Source organism: Carlito syrichta, unplaced genomic scaffold (assembly GCF_000164805.1).
Source record: "Carlito syrichta isolate Samal-C Ts95f unplaced genomic scaffold, Tarsius_syrichta-2.0.1 Scaffold315653, whole genome shotgun sequence".
Lineage (NCBI taxonomy): Eukaryota > Metazoa > Chordata > Mammalia > Primates > Tarsiidae > Carlito > Carlito syrichta.
Genome location: NW_007259749.1, coordinates 283,356 through 303,883, shown reverse-complemented (window position 1 = coordinate 303,883; position 20,528 = coordinate 283,356). Strand labels below are relative to the sequence as shown.

The 20,528-nt window shown below is 31.3% G+C and overlaps 1 protein-coding gene across 9 annotated transcripts in view; it reads right to left on the bottom strand.

The window, feature by feature from the left end:
- Nucleotides 1-5,427: 5,427 nt before the first annotated feature.
- POSTN (periostin) overlaps nucleotides 5,428-20,528 on the bottom strand; it is a 34,651-nt gene continuing 19,550 nt past the window's right edge. The window contains exons 17-23 of one of the 9 annotated variants that reach the window (XM_008073132.2): nucleotides 17,884-17,964; nucleotides 14,161-14,250; nucleotides 13,415-13,504; nucleotides 12,638-12,715; nucleotides 11,882-11,965; nucleotides 7,300-7,341; nucleotides 5,428-6,197 (exon numbers count right to left, since the gene is read on the bottom strand). In XM_008073132.2, coding sequence (XP_008071323.1) covers nucleotides 6,160-6,197; nucleotides 7,300-7,341; nucleotides 11,882-11,965; nucleotides 12,638-12,715; nucleotides 13,415-13,504; nucleotides 14,161-14,250; nucleotides 17,884-17,964 — 503 coding nt within the window. In that variant the 3' untranslated portion in view covers nucleotides 5,428-6,159. The remainder of the gene's footprint in view (nucleotides 6,198-7,299; nucleotides 7,342-11,881; nucleotides 11,966-12,637; nucleotides 12,716-13,414; nucleotides 13,505-14,160; nucleotides 14,251-17,883; nucleotides 17,965-20,528) is intronic. The other 8 variants (XM_008073135.2, XM_021706509.1, XM_008073134.2 and 5 more) reach the window with 8 other exon arrangements.

The following is a 20,528-nucleotide window of genomic DNA, read 5'->3' as shown; positions in this document are numbered from 1 at the left end:
TGGCATCAAGGATGGGTTTTGTGGAAGACATCTTTTCCAAGAACAGTGGGATGGGGAATAGTTTCAGGATAATTCAAGCAAATTACATTTGCTGTGCACTTTATTTCTATTATTATTATTTTGCAATGTATATTGAAATATGTAGCATCAGTGCCTCAGCTTCATTTAGATCATCAGGCATTAGATTCTCATAAGGAGCATGCAACCTAGATCCCTCACCTGTGCAGTTCACAATAGGGCTCCTGCTCCTATGGGAATCTAATGCCACTGGTGATCTGACTGAAAGCAGAGCTCAGGCAATAATGTCAGTGATGGAGAGTGGCTGTAAATATGGATGAAGATTCACTGGCTGGCCTGCCACTCACCTTCTGCTGGGCAACCTGGTTCCTAACAGGCAGTGAATCAGTTGGGGGCCTCTGGGCTAGAAAATTGCCATTCTCTTCTCATCATATTGTAGAAATTTCATCAATGAATATTATCATATCTTATGTAAGGGAACCCAATTCCAACCTGGAATTGCCTATTCAACAAAATTTAACAAAGAAAAAAATTTAACTATTTTTTTAAAATGAAGGTAAAATAATGACCTTGCTTTAGGTATATGTAACCCCAAATAACAAATTGCTAGATCTTCACACACACAAAAAGGAACAGAAAAATGATAACAGATGGAAAATATGGATCTTCACAAAGGAAAAAAGAGAGAGAAAGAAATTCACTGCATGTGTAAATATATATTATTTTTCTTTCTATTTTAATTTCTTAAAAATATGCTCGAGTTTTAATACAAAGCTAATAACAATGTTATTGGTACCGTTTATGACAATAACATAAAGACTTAAAAGAAGGAGAAACGAAAATATACAATTTAAAGGATTTTTAAAATCACAAAATGTAGTTTATTTAAAAGTAAATTGGAGAGAGAGGGTATTCACCACCTCAAGGGAGGGGTGGAGGCCAAAGCTTAAGAAAACATGGCCTGGCCATAGCTCAAAGAATACATGGCCACACCATAGCTTAGCAAGGCAATGGCCAATTTTAAGGTTCTTATACTACATGTGAGGTCTTATTCTATTCATATTTAAATATGTACACTATAAGTTCTAAAGCAACAAAATTTAACAAAGAAAAATTTATAGCTACTGTGCCAACAAATACAATTAATAGAATAATAAAAAGCACACAAAAATTCTAAACCACACTGGTAAAGAAGAAGATAAATAGCAAATGAAGCAAATAAAAAACAAATAGCTAGATATTTGACTTAAACATAGGTATATCAATAATCACATCAACTGTAGATTGTCTAAGCACTCCAGCTGAAAGGCAGATATTGTCAAGCTAGATGAGGTATCTCTGCCAAAAATAAAAGTACTTTAAATAAGAAGCATAAATAGAATAAAAGTCTGAAAAATGTTGAATTATGCAAAATCTGAATAATACATTTTTAAATAAACCATGGGTTTATAACAAAATCAGAAAGAAAATTAGAAAGTATTTTAAATACAATAAAAATTAAAACATGTAAGAATTTGTGACATACCACTAAGTAATACTAAGTGTTGGAATTTACAGTTATGTAATCTACAAAAAAACTACCAGAACTAATCAGTGACTTTAACAAGGTTGCAGAATACAAGGTAAAAATACAGAAAATAAACAATAGGCATTTAAAACAAAAAGAATGCCATTTGTAATTTCATCAAATTATTAAGTACTTAGGGAGAACCTAACAATACATGTGCAAGACCTATAATCTTAAAATGGTAAGAACATGGATGAGAAAATAGGAAAACTTACATAAACTGAGAAGTATATTTTGTTTCTGGTTTGGAGACTCAACATTATAAAAATTTCAATGACCCCAAATTGCTCTGTAGATACAACACAATCCCAGTCATAAACCCAGCAGGAATTTTAGTTTTTATAAGAAATTGCCTTGCTATTGTAAAAACTCATATGGAAATGCAAATAATTGATAATAGCCAAAACTACTCTGAAAAAGATAAGCAAAGTTAAAGCACTTATCCTACTTTATTTCATGACTTATTTTAAACCTACAAACTAAGTCAGCATGGCATTTCCATTAAAATAGACAAATAGATCAATGGAAAAAATAGAAAGAATATACTCTCATACATATGAATTTTTTTTTTTTTTACAAAGATGAAAGGCAAATCAGTAGAAAATTTGCAGCCCTTTTTCAGAAAGTGGTGATAGAATAATTGGCCATGTACAGGCAAAAAAAAAAAAACCAAACTGTTCATCAAAAACAAAACCTAATTCAAAATGAGTAATATACTTAAATGTAAAATTTATATCTAATACAACTTTTAAAAGGAAACATACTGGAATATTTTTTGGCTTTTGGCAAATAGGATATTTATTTGATGACAATAAAAACGTGACCTATGAAAGAAAAAAGATAAATTTGATTTCAGTGTCTTTAAAATACTTCTAAGAGAATGAAAAAGAAAAGATAGCATGCTGGGAGAAAACATTTGCACCTCATATATCAGATAAAAGATTTGTATCCATAACATGTAAGAAACTCTCAAAACTTAACACTTAAAAACCAACCAAACAAAAACCAACTCAATTAAAATTTGACAAAAGATTTAAATAGGTACTTCACCAAAGATGTGGAGAAAAGGAAAGTTGTATACACTTTGGGTGAACTTGCAAATCATTACAACCTCTATGGAAAACAGTATGGAGATTTCTCAAAGAACTAAAAATAAAACTACCATCCATTCCAGCAATCCCATGACTATCTACTCAAAGGAAAATAAATCAATATATCAAAAAGATACTTGTACTCCTATATTTATCACAGCACTATTCACAATAGCAAAGATATGGAATCAATCTATAAGGTCATTATTTTAAGTGAGACAACTCAGACATAGAAAGACAAATATAATGTTCTCACTCAAAGAGGAAGCTAAATAATGTGTACACATGAACATAGAGAGTGGACTGGTGGACAATTAAGACTTGTAAGGGTGATTAGGTGGGGGGATGATAAGATATTACTTAATTGATACAATGTATGTTATCGGGATGATGGAAACCCTAAAAACTCTCACTTGACCACTATACAAACTATGCATGTAAAAAAATTGCACTTGTACCCCATAAACTTATGCAAATAAAAGAAGATATACAAATAAGCACATAAACACATAAATTAGTGAAATTCTAGTTAAAACCACAGTGAGATACCATTACATACCTATAAAAATAGCTAAATTAAAGACTCGTGTTATGTGTTGGCAGGATAAACTGGAACTCTCATATGCTCTTGGTGGGAATGCAAAATAGTGGAATTACTTTGTAGTATGGGTTAGTAGTTTACTAAAATGTTTATCATATATCTTTTATATAATTCAGCCATCTAGCACTACATGTTAATCCAAGAGAAAGAAAAACCAGACAGAATAGAAACCATACATACTGTATAATTCAATTTGTGTAAAAGCTGGAAAATATAGCTATCTGCAGTGACAGAAAGTGGATTAGTGGTTGCCTCAGGCTAGAGCATGGAAAGGTATGAAAAAAGGAATTAAAAGGGGCATAAGAAAACTTTTGGGCCTGACGAATACATTCACGATCCTAAGTGTGGGGACAGTTTTCACAGGTCTATAATATGCCGCAACTTATCAAATTAAATAAATACTAGTTCAAATATTTATTAAATATTTAACACTTAAATATTTGCAGTTTATTTTAACCCAGTTATATTACAATAAAAATGTTGAAGAAAACATAAACTTTAGTGTTTATAAGAGTCGTGGAGGAAGTTTGACCAAAAGATTCTTTATTTAAGTCTTGGCTACATTCAAAAATCTTTATTTCAAAATAAGACCATCTAATCGATCCTGATACAAGATGTCACCTTCCTAACCTTGAGAAATAATGCTCTTTGCAGATTCCTGCTAAGACTACAATTCTAAGTTAAGTGTCCCTAAGCCAGAAGTATGCCACTTATACAGGGAAAATTACTAAAATCAAGTGCAAGGTGTCAACACAATTGCAATAAATAAATGCGTTCACTATGCCCTTATTTTAGGGCTCTAAATTATGGTTCTTCATTTTCTTATACTTTTATATATGTTATTGCTAGGTTTATTTCTATTTAGTAACAGTTCCACCTTAACTTTTATTTGTAAACACATTTACATTTCTCAAAATACAATTCTTTTACTGAACAATAGGCTAGATTTATGTATGTGTACAAGGTAATGCTGATTTTTTTCTATGACAAAAAAAGCAGTGCCTTTAAGTTAACAGTCTTCAAAAAGACCTTGATATCAATCTTATTGTCCTAGATTACCATGTTCAAAGTCCAACTTGGAGCATATGGCTCATTATCGAATGAATATTCTGAAGGGGGCTAAATGAATGAATCCATCTATTGATCCTTCTATTCAATTAACTGGTAATCTTCTAGGGCATTCTGAACACATGCTTCCTCTTTGGAATAGCCATCTATGTTGATAATTTAGTCTATACTGCCGATATCACCATATGTAACCACTTATTATGAATCATCATGAAAAAATCACAACACACCTTTTTCAACTGAGATTCTCTACATGGGTACAGAGTTCTTATGATATTTTCTTTTCTGGAAGGAACTTTAAATGGTAGGAATCAATTTCATTTCTCTCCCAAACTAGAAAGTATTGTGGAAAACCAAAGCAATCCAATGTTTCTTCAGTAAATGACACTCTCAGAATTTTATATCTTAATTCCACACCTCATGGGTTCTTCAGAATAGAATCTTTCAGCTACCTGAGAAGCTTTCTAGGCCCTTTAGTGGTACTTTAGTACTGAGTCCAGTTTTCTCTGATCAGAGCCGAATATCTGTGGTTTAACCTCTTGTCCTCAGTTTGACTTTTCCCAGTTTTGCACTCTCCCAATGACTGCTCTCCAACAGGTGGTATAATTTTGTTACACTATCATGACTCAGTTACTACCTATCACTATGGATTCCATGTCAAATGTGTAAGATAAAGATGCCACTAGCTGAAATATGAGTAAATCAAATTAATCTTTCCCAGTAAACGTTGTCTTCCCAGTTTTGCCATGCAATGTACTCTGTTACTTGAAATCTTAGATAAGGACATTTTTGTGGTTCTCCTCATGCCTAGCACAAGAATAAACAACCGATGCACCTATGCTTGCTTAGTGCTATTTATTATTTTATTACAGTCCATGGTGTATTGTGAATAATTGGCTATTTGTCACTTCACTTTTTGAGGACAGCAAATGTATCTGATTCACCTTTTAAATTCTCACAATTTAGCATGGTCCTGGGGTTATATAAAGTGCCCAGTTGATGTTTAATGAATGATTGCTTCATTGTTTAATGATTCTCTATATAACATAATAGTAGGAAAAAGTCAAAAAACACTAATTTTGTTGAATTTCATTTAATGAATATTTGTTACAATAAAAGAGGTATAAACTCCTGTTGCCAAGTCCAAACCACATTTTAACTTAAACCTTATGTTTTTTGAATTACCCAAATTTGAAGTAATTCTCTTTATACCTGAAAAATGGTTTTATTGAAATGTTTGAGATAAAAAAGTATTGCTAGAAGCATATGACAAACATTTGAGAGTACAAAATTAGTTGTAAAAATAACATAATTTACCAGTAAACCCACAATGTATAGAAATGTGCAAAGCCTCTTGATGTAGAAAATTTTGCTTGTTTTTTTATACTGAACACCCATTTTTATAACTTAGCTTCCCATGGAGAGGTAACTGCTTGCATGCATATTATTTATTCATTACATACATTCAAGGCTCAATCTTCTCAATGAGATAACAGTTCACCACTCAGATTTGAATTGTAATGAATTGGTAAAAAGAGTTTTCTCTGGTAGTTTCCAAAGTTAACCAGAACTTTAAATGTCAAGATAAAAAAACCTGTAAGGTGCTAGATCCTATCCCACAGGAGGCCACCCAACACTTTCCCTCATATTTCTCACTCAGAAAAAAAAATAAATTTTTGTTCATAATTGTTTGATGATTCCTCTTTTGTACTGATGTTTCAGTTCCTGAAGTCAGTGTGGCTCTCATAATTTTCCTTTAGGGTCAGGTTATTGACTTAGGGCTGTATAAACTTTGTCTTCTGGTTTTTGGATGTTTACTGAGAGCGACCTTCTCTTGATCGTCTTCTAGATCCTAATTAGGAAGAAAGAAGAACACATAGATTATAAATGTGAGGAAACTTCAGAGCTTAAAAATATGAGATTCTATGTATCACTATGAAAGGCCACTGTTTTTATTGCCATAAATTTTGGATTGTTTTCTTATCCTGTTTGTTGTGATGAAACCAAGATTATCTTTGTATGAAAGTAATCATTTTAAATGTGATTTAAATTTTTTAGAAAATTTACATGAATTTGAATGTATACATGAAATCTCTGATAAATCCTTCAGTTGAAAAAAAATGCGTGTAGTCAATCTTTTACTTTCAAGTTCTATTCACTAGATTGGCTCAAATTCAGATGTACCTGTAATTTGTGGTGAGCTTTGATCCTTCTTTTGATTATTAATATGTAATTATCTCAGAAATTCCAAATTTAATTCCAAGTAATTTACTTTAGGCTCCAAAAGGGAACTCTTTGCTCTTTCAATAATTCATAATGTAAGGAAACTTAATTCCTCATGAAGGAATTAGAATATGTGCATAGTGTAATTATGAAGAAAAGTATAGTGCTTGTGATAGATCCCTATATAATCCACACTTAAAAATCAATTTTGTATATAGTTATATTCACAGTTTTATATATGTTTGCAGTTTTTATTTACTTATATCTCAACTGAAGTCTCATCTAACATAACATTTATAAAGATTCAGGTCCGCCTGAAACCTATGTTTGCTTAGCATTGGTATTCAAACATTTCTTTTTGATTTAACTCTTATTCAAACAAAATTATGCATATACCTGTATACAAATAAAATTTTAATGTATAGGTGTAGATTATATACTTCAGTCTAGGTAATGGCTCAATATGCTTAGCAGTTTACATAAGTGTATTTGCCTCTGCTTTATTATTTGTTATTCTTAGATTCTACTCAATAGTATAGAATAAGAGCAATTTATTTTCTGATTCTTATCATCAAAATACTTTGAATAAAAACTGGCTAACTTTTCTCTCCGAGAGACAACCAAGTTCAACAAAATACAGTAAAACACTCTGCTATTCTTTAATTTCTCTTCACATAACAAAGATGCCATATACACACATTACTATGTATTACTATAGCGAATACACTTACCTTGAACTCTTTTGTTTGTTTGAATCTTCCTCACAGGTGTGTCTAAAATTAAATTGTTGTAGTTAGAAATGCTTTGCAATTGTGGCTAAAACCAAACAGGAGACCACAGCTAAGTAGAAAAGTGTAAAGTTCTAAATAAGATCACTTAAACATATAGGTTTTTTTTTGAGTAGTAAACCTTATAAACTTTAGAGTTTGTTTTGACATTGAACAAACGACTTTTATTTTTCACATATTATAATGAATGCTTCTTAATTGTAAAACATATTTGTTTCATTCTGGCTTTTGGAGCCATGCATAATGTGTCATTTTGCACAGAGTAAACGACATATAAGTTTTTCAGGTTTTTGTAAAATGCATTACTTTATGATGAAGGGATGTTTGACATTATATAAAGTTTAGCACGAGTATCTTCCCAGAGTTAGCCACTCATTTTTGCAATCATTCCTATTTGTAGTATAAGCCTCCGAGATATTCTCATTAAAGATCAATTTGTGGTTGCTGTATCACATATGAGGGCAACAAAATAGCATTGACCCAATGACTCTAGAAATGTAATAATAGGGAATTCAGGATAAGTGTGCCAACATCCCACCCCACACACCCAATTCGGTGTCAATTCTATGAGACTACTTTAAAATTCAGCTAGTTGAATATAATAAAAGTTTTCATATTTAAAAACTGCGAATGTTTTAAAATATGCCGTTTTTGTTGTATCATAGTTGTAACATATTTTCCTTTTAACTCATTAACAACAAGACTATGTAGGAGGCCTAAATTCACATTTTCACTCAGTTTTGGAGCATTTGAGATATGAGTTAAAAGGGAAATTTGAGACCGGGCTCGGTGGCTCAGCCTGTAATCCTGTGCCTTTGGGAGGCTGAGGTGAGTGGATTGCCTGAGCCCGCGGGTTCGAGACCCGCCTGGGCAGCGAGACCTCATCTCTACAATAAATCAAAAAATCAGCCGGGTATGGTAGCGCATGCCTGTAATTCCGGCTACTCGGAAGGCTGAGGCGGAAGGATCACCAGAGCCCAGCAGGTGAGGCTGCGGTGGCCGGGAGCGGCCACTGCACTCCAGTCTGGGGGACAGAGTGAGACTCCAACTCAAAAAAAAAAAAGGGAAATTTGGAGCATTGTGATTCCTACAGCAACTTAATTTTTTAATTATGTATTCTCTTTCTGACTACTTAGCAAATTTTCTAAACGTCTTTTTCCCTCCAGAATATAAGGCATATAACTGTTCATCACACCATATTAATATTATAGTAAAATATAGAACTATAAAAATCATTCTTGATTGGTTAATGGAAAGAAGTCTGTGAAAGATAAGAAAGTCTGAATTCTGAAATATTAGCAAATAGGTAAATATTTTTCTTAATTTTATCTAACAACAAATTAATGACATAAAATATTGGCAAGAAGAGATGATCCAATCTGTAATTAGTAAGAGCATTGTTCATATGGATTTATTAAGTTTTAAACAACAGTTTGTTATACAATTTGAAACTATATCATAGAAGTATTTCAAAAATTACTTTTTAAAACAAGTGCTCTAAGATTTCTCATCAATTTGATAGTACACAACTAATAAGATTTTATAATATTATTTTGCTATGATAATATTTCAGAATAAAAAATGTTCAATGTGGCAAACAAATGTTTTAAAAGAAAAGCTTTATTTAACTGTAGAAAACAGATTTGATCCCAGAAGCTCTCTGCTATTGCAAAATAAATGAGAGTTATATTAAGTCATGTTTAGAGCAGCAAATGTGGGAAGATAAACCAATCACCAAATAATTTGGCACAAAAGTTCCCCTCTCCACCGTTTTTCCTAAAGCATGCAAAGTGTTTTAGCCTAATTACTTGGAAGTTTGTTTGTTTGTTGAATTTTTTACACGACTATGGCTATGAAAATTTAAAGTAGGGTGTAAAATATTACTTTATTGACTGTTGTTAATGTTAATTGAAAATACTTTTAGCAACATTCACTGATAGCTAACTAGGTGCTGAACATTGTTCCATGAGCTTGTCATATGTTAACTAATTTAGAGGTTATGTTACTATTCTTGCTTTCACATGAAGGAAACAGGCAGAAAAGAGTCAACTTTGGGTTTGAGTTGGAGCTCAGACTAAAGGCAGACAAAGATTGATCCACCATTCTCTATAGAAGCTATAAATCTTAATATATTATATTGGTAGATTTATGAAAACCTTCCAAAATGACCTTTTTTTTTGTTTCCTTCTGCAATATCCTGTTATTCTCCTTTAATTGCTTGGATATTTTCAGCAAATATAGTTTTAAGGTAAACACAAAAGCTATGTATTTTATAAGAATATTTTTAAGTTAAGGGCTCAGAAGTAGTTCAGGGACATATCAAAACATCACTACGAAAAGAACCACTTAGTCGTGACTTAAATGATTAGAGAAGACATGTAAATTAATAAAATGAATTACATGTACCACAATGTTTACAGTATGATCACTTCAGATAGAAAATTCAGTTTCAGATAGAACTTTTTGAGATGAAGACTATGGTTTGGATATGTATTAACAAGCCAGACTCTGAAAAAAAAGTCTTGCATAATGCAATCTTTACTAGCTTCCTTGTAAATCAATGTCTTTTATGATCTAGACAACTAGGCAACGGGACATTTGTGACTCAATGATGATTTTAGATAGCTAGACAAAAACAAAAAACAAAAAACATGAGTATGTCCAATTGATGTTGATAGTAGTAACTATTGCTTATACTGTCTTTCCTATGAAGAGCAAAATCTTGGAAATGATTTATATAACCTTATGATATAGCATTGTGAAAACTGATACCTTATGATATATAGAGAAATTGCACTGGGACTAAAGGAATCAACATCTGGGAGGAACAGAAGAGTTTAAAAGGGAATTTATTAACTAAAAATTTATTATATTTTTAACTGGTAGCAGTTATTTCTTCTCTTGGCTGAAGCAAGTGTTTAGAACTTAATTGCATTGTTTATAACAGACTCAATAACAGGAGCTTACAAAAGGGAAGAAAGCATACTTACCTGATGTTTAAACCTAAATGAATTAAAGCAATATAAACACATACAGCTACTAATTTATTCATTCTCTAAAAAGCACTGCCATTCTACAAAGCTGCTTACTATGGCAAGGACTAAAAAAAAGAATTCAATTTAATGTTCAAAATGTGTTCATTTTTCTTCAAATCTTTAGATGTTTATCTAGCAGACAGTTAAACATTTTGGCATAGACAGTAAATTCTGTGTTAGATCTTACAGAAATCTTTGGTTCCATTATGGCTTGGGTATGCCATAGACTCTTGGTTCTCTGGAAGCAAATAATGTATGTTTTCAGACATTTATACTTTTATTGAGAAAAAATTCAGTAATTGGTTGAGCTAAAATTATTTTTTCAGTGACCACTGATAAGTTTCTAAATAGTAAGATATTTTACATATATTAAAATACTGGCTATAGAAACAGTAATTGTCAAAAATATACGAGATCCAAAAAGAATTTATGTTTTCTTGGACATGGTGATACAGTTTTTTAAAATTAAAAGCAGAAATTCTATCTAGTTTATATTTTAAATAAATATCAAAATTCAGTTGTGTTTCTCAATTAATAGCATATTTTAAAGAGGCTATTTCTTTTTTCCAAATAATTTAAATATTTGTTTCTTTGAAATTATTTTTCAGCTTAATGCTTTTGCTGTTAATAAAATGAAATAGAAATTTATTTATTCAAATGCCAATGATCTAAATTTAAAAAAATATTTACTACTTCTTTGAGCAATTGCCAGTTTTGTTTTTTTGAAATTATTTTTCAGCTTAATGCTTTTGTTGTTAATAAAATGAAATAGAAATTTATTTAGTCAAATGCCAATGATCTAAGTTTAAAAAAAATATCTATTACTTCTTTGAACAATTGCCAGTTGGAGTACATGTAAGATTTTGAATTCTTTTTTCTTTGCTGTTACAAGTCGGCCCATTTAATGCCATAAACAAAGAAAATTCTATAAAGATGAAGATTAATTTTATATGCAAAATCACTTACATCTCCAGGTATAGATTATCATTCAAACTGTTAGAAGAAACAGATACCCATTCCAAAGAATATAGTTTTAGAAAAGAAAGTTGCTAAATGCACTGTTTTTACTACATCTTGCACTTACAGAATTCAAAAACATGCCTTTATTGATATTATGGGAGCAGTGAATATATTTTTTAATATATAAAATGCAGGTCAAATGTAAGCTTGTTTTACAACTAGCAGTAAAAATGATTCCCTTTTCACATACTTAAAATATCCTTATCTTTATCTGAATCAAAGCAAAAAAATATTCATTGCTCCTCAAGCTTTACATCATAAAACTTTTTAAAGACTGTTTAAACTAGTAATCATTTCTTCATAATTATTACTTAGATTTCCATTGGGTGTTCCACGATCGTTAAGATAACAGCTGATGTTGGCTTTTTTAACCCAATTAAAAGGAAGACCTGCTTGCCCAGTCTTTAAAAAGTTGAAGAATTCAGTCATCAGAACCTGTTAAGGGGGTTAGTTGTTTTCCTTTTACTAACCTCCCTGAAGCAGCCTTTTAATTTCTTCATCTTCAAATAAATGACCATCACCACCTTCAATGAATTTGGTGACCTTGGTGACCTCTGAGAGGATACATGTTTGCAGCAGAAATGTGTTTATATAATAAAATAAAGACATCAGACGTGATGTGATAAATAATGGAATCTGCCCAATAATGAGTTTCAGACCACACTCATTTGCTTTGTAGTTTTTAAAGTTGTTTTTTGAGACAAATTTTCTTATAAATCTGTTGAACAATCCACAGCAAGTCCCCTACATACAGACCTCCAAGTTGCAAACTTTCAAAGATGTGAACGTGCATTTGCATGTCTAATTACATAAGGTGGTTCATAATTCTGGTGTACATTGTCACATGCTGTACTGTAAGATTAAAAATGTTTTCCTTTTTGTGTTTATATTTTATGTATTATTTGTGTGAAATATAGTATAGTACTATATAGCCAGTTTTGTTAGTTGGATACCTAGGCTAAGTGTGTTGGAATTACAAATTGGACTTACTAGCACACTCTCAGAAAGGAATTTGTTTGTATGTAGGGGACTTACTATACTGTAAAACAAAATAAATATGTCTTCCATTTATACCTCATTCCATATTTTTGTGCTTTTATTCTTGTGTTGGTATGGAAGTTGAACAATAGAATGAGAGTAAAAAACATAAAGTCCTAAAGATTATTTAGACTTTGATAGAGCTAGCTTAGGTAAAATAACACTTTTAGTTTTTTAGACATGCTGACCTTCTTGCAGCAATTTCTTCAGCGTTTCTTCTGTTTCTCCACCTCCAGCTGAAATCCTAGTGTATTTTATTTCAGGACCTAAAAGAAAGAAATTAGAAAAAGGTCTAGAAGAAAGGTAGGCAAACTTCTTCTGTAAAGTGACAGAGAGTTAAGTATTTTACACTTGTGGCTCATGTTGTCTGTGTTGAAACTGTTCAACTCTGTGACTATAGTATGAAAGTAACCAAAGAAATTACATAAATGAATGGACATGACTATGCTCTAACAAAATTTTATTTACATAAACATGAGGCAAAGGACATACTCACACTGCTTGTTTAAACAAATACTAAGATTATAGCTGAATTTAAAATTTTAGGCTAATTTATAGGTGGAAGACATATAAAGGTTTACTAAAATAATTGAACATTTTGTACTAATTTTCATATATTTTGGTATGTAGATTATAGACCTTAAGATTAATGGGAGCTCAAAGGAGGGAATGGTTTTTCTTCTAGGATCTAATAACTAAGTAAAATGAAGATGATATATAATACGTTTGAGTGCACATAATAAAACAGTTGCTTATAGATTTGTCTACACATTTTCAATTCAGAGTAAAACACACATTATACATTTTAGATAATATTATTTATGCCAAAAAAGAAATGAAACAACTTAAGTAATCACTACAAAAGGATCAGTTTTGCTAATGATTCTTACAAAGATATTTTAGGATTAAATAATGTTTTATCTTTATAATTCGGGCATAGATTCATGTGGAAAATTAAGCATTACCTGTAATGATTCGTTCTTCCCGTGTCTCTTTTTCAGTTATTTCCACAGGTACTCCATCAATAATTCTGGTGTACTTTTTTATAATTGGTTCTGATAGTAGGGGAAGAGAAATGCTTTTGGCTTATCCTCATATGGCATTTAGACTTTCACAAGCTAGACATCTTGGTGATAATATTTCTTGAAATATTATCAGTTAGTATTCAACCATGATCATTTTTGGAACATATATCAAATAAATTCAGATCAATGGAGGTCTAAAAGGTAACAGTTATGCCCAGAATCTTGGGTGAGAGAGAGGGTCCGCTTAGATGCAAACTATCCATATCATACTTGTTTTTGGTTGTGGAATGAGTATTAATGAGAATCCAAGGAGTTATACATCACTGGAATAGGAGAACTATAATAAATCCTATTATTTTTTCAATTTATGAGTCTAATATGTCCTTTTGTACTGACATTAGTGTTTTGTTATATTCCATAATTGTCATTTGCATCTGCAAAAGTAATAAGTTTTGTTGGACCTGCAGACTTAATGGTTAAATTAATTCCAACAAGATCCATTAAAAGATAAACAATATTTTACTTCTGACTGGTTAACAAGAATCAATAGCTAAGACAATGATTTCCGTAATTTATATAAAATGAAAACCAAGAGAAAATGTTAGATGTTCAATATTTCTAGACCAACACTATTTCAAAATAATTGCAGTGGGTGCTGAATAGGCATCAGGAAACACATAACGCACCTCCATGGATCACTTTAGTTACCGTTTCACCTTCTTTAATCAGTCTGAATTCAGGTTCACCTTCAATGTTGGTCTTTTTAATTGTGGGTCCTGAGACATTATTTTAGAAGACAAATTGTCATGTTAAAGTGGTCCTTTAAGTTTACCAGAACAGGAAATTTATTTCAACATATGCTGTTACTCAAATGTCAAAGTGGTTTTAGGTTCTATGATGTCAATTTTAAATGTTTCCCATTGTCCTCAAATTACACAATATTTATGAGAAAAAATGACTTAGTCCATTGGTATGCTACTAAAATTACTTTCCTCTACATTAGTTTTTAAACAAATGTACAGACTCATTCATGCATTGGTAGTTGTAAAATATGATCACACAAAATATTACATGTGGATTTTGTGAATCATACAGTATGTACAAATCTGAATTGCTCTAATGATCATTGGGTGTAAATCTTACTTTACCACATTGATATCTTCCATTACTTTTTTCTTATTAAAATTTTTCATTTAATTTTTTAATTACTGAGTACCTTATTTATTTATTTATTTTTTATCTAATGGGTATAAGACTGAACATAAAAACACACCAACTTTACACCTACCTTTAAGATGCTGGGTTTCAGGTTGTATGGAAAAATAAATTTGAATACTTACCTTCTATGTGAGAATAAACAAAATTAACTAATTAATAGTTAAACAATTCTTCAAATGCAAAAGTTAAATAAGTGCTGCATTTGACTTGCAAAATGATTTTACTCCAAGAGAAAATCATTTTGAATGTTAGAAAGCTGCTTACTACATTAGTTAATTAAGACTATTTCATAGAGGTGTAAAACAATAGGAATTCAGTACATTTAACTCATACTGTAATATTCTTAAATAGTTGAATGTAACTGTATTGACTTATCTGTGAGAGGGTTTTCTTTTTTATTTGTTCAGAAATTGTCAAGGTATATAATTACCAAAATTAATTTAGAACAATCTGAAATAATGAAAATAAGAGTATAGTTCTTTCAAATTGTAAATATTTCAAGTCATAATATTTGATCTATAAAGTCAAGGGATACTGAATACAAAATGTAAGACCAGGTTTTTAAGATGTAATAACTTCAAAAAGAAAGTTTAAGAACAAGAAATGAGATAATAAAATATCAATATTTCTTTAGAAAGAACAAACTGAAATTTTGGAAACATCCTTTTAGTTAAGCTTTATGCAGCTGGGAATTTTATCAAAATTTTTTCCTATCTCTTCCAGCATCTAGGAGTGTACCTAGCAAAATAGATGCTCAATAACTATTTGTTGAATTGACTTTCAGGTGATTTATTTTTAATTCTAAAATTTGATTAAGTGCCTTTTATAAGAAGCATCCTAAAGTTGCACTGTGAAGCCTAATTTATTTAGAAAAATTTAAAAGACATCAATTAATCTGCAAATATCCAAACAGTAAGAATGTGATGACAGTAGCAATCTTTGAAGCTGGACACTTGTAAATGGCTACCAAGATAAATATTTGTTTCCTTCATTATATTTCATAAAAGTAAAATTTCTGAATTTTTTAACTTAAGAGTTATTAATGAAAAGGTGACATGACTCTGTTTTTCACTCGTGTTTCCTTTACAGCAAGAATTCAGGTAAAGTTAGCGCCCTTCTGTGCTCCTAACTGAGAAAAGATGAATAAGATCTAATATTACTGACAAGGATTGGGAAGATAAATTAGTTGAATAGAAAAGCTTGAAGGAAGAGAGAGGATTCTTTGAAAATAAGGATTGCACATGTAAATGATTTCAGTTTAAAAAGTTGTGTACAATTATAATGTAATATTTTAGGGAAACTGATTTTATAAACAGTATAAACATTTAAAAATCAATTATACTTTTTTTTTTGAGTTGGAGTCTCACTCTGTTGCCCAGGTTGGAGCACAGTGGCATGTTCACAGCCACTGCAACCTCAACCTGCTGGACTTAGGCAATCTTTCCACCTCGGCTTTCCAAGTAGCTAGAACTACAGGCGCATGCTACCACGCCTGGCTTATTTTTTTGATTTATTGTAGAGAAGAGGTCTCATCAAGTTGCCCAGGCTGGTCTCAAATCCCTGGGCTCAGGCAATCTTCTTGCCTTGTCCTCCCAAAATGAGTCACCGTGCCTGGCCCAATTTTATTTTTAAGGATCATTGTTTAATTTTTCCTTAAAACGATAAAAACATTTTTCAACAAAAATTTTGGTTGAAATTTCTTTTTAAAATTTGAAATTTCTTTTTAAAATACCAAATTGCATCAATATACAAAATCAAATAAATGACCACATATAAGTATAATATTAAAAAAAACAAGGAAGTATTTCAAAAAATAACTAAATTTTATGTCTCAAGGATGAATAGTAATGTAGATCACTATTTAACTAGGAAATCAACATTTGCCTATGCGTTTTTGATGTCTAAGTATTAAGTCATGGCTCACGTTAAAAGGCATGAGCAAGAGTATTCAAGAAGTTGTCATCTCAATTCACTGACTGAAAAGAAATAGCAAAATCAAAGATAGTTACAATAATAGTGTCCCTGAGATTCAACCAAAGACAAGATCTGCTCTCATTTCAGAAAACTATTTCTATCTTTCTTATAGAATAAAGAATATTAGCTGGGCTCGGTGGCTCAGCCTGTAATCCCAGCGCTTTCAGAGGCTGAGGTGAGTGGTTTGACTGAGTTCTCGGGTTCGAGAACTGCCTGGGCAACTTGGCGAGACCCCATCTCTCCAATAAATCAAAAATTAGCTGGGCATGGTAGTACGTGCCTGTAGTTCCAGCTACTTGGAAGGCTGAGGCGAAAGGATCGCCAGAGCCCAGCAGGTCTGGGTGACAGAGTGAGACTCCAACTCAAAAAAAAAAAAAAAAGAATATGAGTATTTTCTCTGTGGCAAGTCACTTCATTAAGGTACTTAAACATGTATATAAAAATGATTAAGATCTGATCCTTGGAGATGATAAAAATACAAGAAATGAGGATAATATTAAAGATGTTGGAGTTGGCTAACAGAGAAAAGAGATTACTTATTTAATATTCTAGTCTGAAGTATCAGGGGAGATTTATACAAATATATGATACTTATAATAACATATATGTTATGTATTATATGTACTTGTATCTTATATAAGAAAACATTTTTAGAACTGGGATTAAGTATTTTAAGTTTGACTCACTGCACAAGCTACTTATTTTTTCTGTTTCTGATGATCTAATTTTAAAATATATCATATATGTTTGTAATTTTAAATGCTTTCATAGTGTATAACTTCTGTGCTCTCTTAGGCTGTAGAATGAAAAATACCTGCATTTGTTTGGAAGAGCTTCTTGTAATGGTGCAAAAGAGGTCATGTAGGGAAATTAGGAATAAAGCTGCAAAAAGAAAGTATACTCTTGAATGAGTCTAACTTCAGCAAAAGTGTTCAAGATTTATTTGTTGAGTGAGTATCTGGGTACTAGTGATAATGCAAAGTCAATTAGATTCCAATTACATCAAGTACAAGCAAATGTACTGAAAGTATTAGGAATGCACCATCTACTTTGCTAAATAATTTGCACTCCACATTATGCAATTACATGAGCATGCCATTGGTATAGAAATATTTAGCATGTTAGTTTCAAAAAGAATGTAGATACATTCATAGAAATCAGTATTTTAATGGATTTTTTTCATAATTAAAGGAACCATGTATAACGTTGGTTTTTACCTTCAGTTTTGATAATAGGCTGAAGACTGCCTTCAATCACTTTAATTTTTGGTTCCACAACTTTGGTTATAATTTTAGTTGCTGGAAATATAGAAAGTGGAACATGAATGATGTTTACACAAAACAACTGGAACAAAATTTTTCTTTTCTTTTTCTTTTTTTTTGGTAGGGTACTAAGGTATTGGATATATATAGTAATATGTCTAGGCAGTCAGATACAGAAAATATCCATGATACATAATTTAATATCTTCTCATGTCCAGATGCTGAACTCTGATGTTCAGTGACTTGAATTTGTTGCAGTGAAATGTACACTCACTAAGTGAGGAATTCTATCTAGTAATCTATAATTTTAAATTGTACCACTAAAGCTCTTTACCTTCTTTTGTACTTCTTGAAAATATTGGCTGCATAGCAACAGAAGACAAATAAACAAGATTAATGTCATGCAATTCACAATGTCTTAAATTGCATTGTTGGATTCTTTTTCAATTAAAAGAAAAAAATGGATAGAGAAGACTTTTAACATGTTTTTCATGCATTTGATAACAGTGATATAGAGAGAAAAAAAAGTTCAGAATGTTTAAAAGTAAGAGTACATTTCAGTCAGACATGAGCTCTATTCAACAAATATATGATCAATATTTAAGATATAGGCTAAAATGTCTTTAATTTTCAGCTTCAGCAGCAGCAGCATTTTTTAATTTAAAGATTTATATTTTAAATGCATGTCATCTACCCAAGTAAGATAATCATGTGCAAAGCTTATTTAAAATAAGTCAACTATTTGGTTGACTTTGGTTGCACAAAATAACTGGAAATATGCCTCTGGAGCCATACAACCAGGGCTACCTATTCCTTGTCATTTATAATTAGGAGGCTTGAAAGATGGTTCCATTAGATAGTGGGCAACACTAAAGCTAACTCTGCCTTCAAAACAGATTGCATTGACATATCGGGGTGAGGTGCTGGTACAGCCTAGATTTTTGTCAGTTCTCACCACATGCTTCTCAAGTGTTTTGCTGTGTCAATTTTTTTTTTGAATTAATGTGGGTTCTAGGCCTTCATAGAGACAACATTTCAGACATATTAGATTTTGCATTTTGAGATCTCAAATTATGAAGCTCTAAAATATTAAAAATTGATGTGTTCAGTTATTGATTCCACAGATAGTCTTGCTACAGAGGAACATTTCCATGAAGATCAAATGCACCAGAGGTCTCTGCTGCTACTATCAAAATGGGTTAATTACTTTTAGCTTAAGTGAGTTTTTTTTTTTTTCATCATGTTAAGGAACTTGAACTTCTGGATGTTTAGTTGGTTGGTAGTTTTATTTCAATCCTGCTTTTCTAAAGACTTAAATAGCTGGAACAGGTTGTAGACTGAAGATTAATATTGACTTTAATCCTTTCCAGCTCAAGTGTTTTATATTGACAATGTGTATTAAAGAGCATCCCTCCCTCTACAATACAATTTAAAATATATGGTATTTTGAAAACAGGAATAATGTGCAGCAAGGAAATTAAAGAAATTTTAGCGACAAGTCAACAGAGGAACATACAAATAGAAGATTTAGTTTATTTAGTCTCTGCTTCTATTTGAAAATACTTCTTAATAACAGCAAATCCATTTTGGGAGGAGTAAAAGAAGCATTCTATATTGACATGTAAATCTCGGAAAAGTTTCAAGGGTTCTGAGTAGGTAGGAAAGAGTCAATGGATTTGTATAATTTCATAAAATTTAATGTATACTCTGGGAATGAGGATGCAATTTAGTAGGGGAATATAAATGAATTATAATATTCTGGCTTAGTGTAACTAAAGTATTGTATTAACATATATAGAAAGTAGTGGAACTAAATAGATAAAATAGAAAAGTTGAGAAATGTATTATATATGTGATGGTGATGGAGAAAAATGATATATTTGACGAACAGAGCCCATAAGGATTCTTGGATTTGTTATAAAGTATATTTTTAACAAGATTGTTTACTTTCAACCTGGAATTTATACCATGCTGGTTCATAGCTATTTCAATTAAATCTTTATAAACATTGCTGAGTTGGCCTGATAATGGAATGTTGTATGCTATCATCACATAATTGAGATCAACAAGAACAGAAGACATTTTGTTTTGCTCGTCACATTGACTTTGCTCCTTTTCCATATCTAGTGTAAATCTTAAGGGAATTTTTCTTAATTGAATAACTATATAAAATGGTATAATTTTCTAGCCAGAATAAACGAAGGGATTGAAGTAATGCTTTAGCTATTAATACATATAATTTGAGTCTTTAACTACAGAGCCAAAACAAAATGAAAATAATTTCTGCTTTGAAAGTTGCAATGAAAGAAAGGAAAAAAGATAAAAGAAGAAAAAGCCACAATGAAAAAGATATATGAGCTACATTTACGAGAGTGAAATACTGTTTATCATTAAGTAGTATAGAGAGTTAATTTTGATAATCTGGTAATGTCAGGGGTAAAAAGAACCTTTGAGTTCTTTTTAGGTTTACCACATGGCAGAATTTTAGTTCCTTTGTCCAGTTTTGGATGGGGAGACTTTTTGAATCACCATTTCGTAAACATTAGTATTCTTTGGCACACACTTCCCACCCTGTCCTTAGGTAGCTCAGAGCTTGAGGG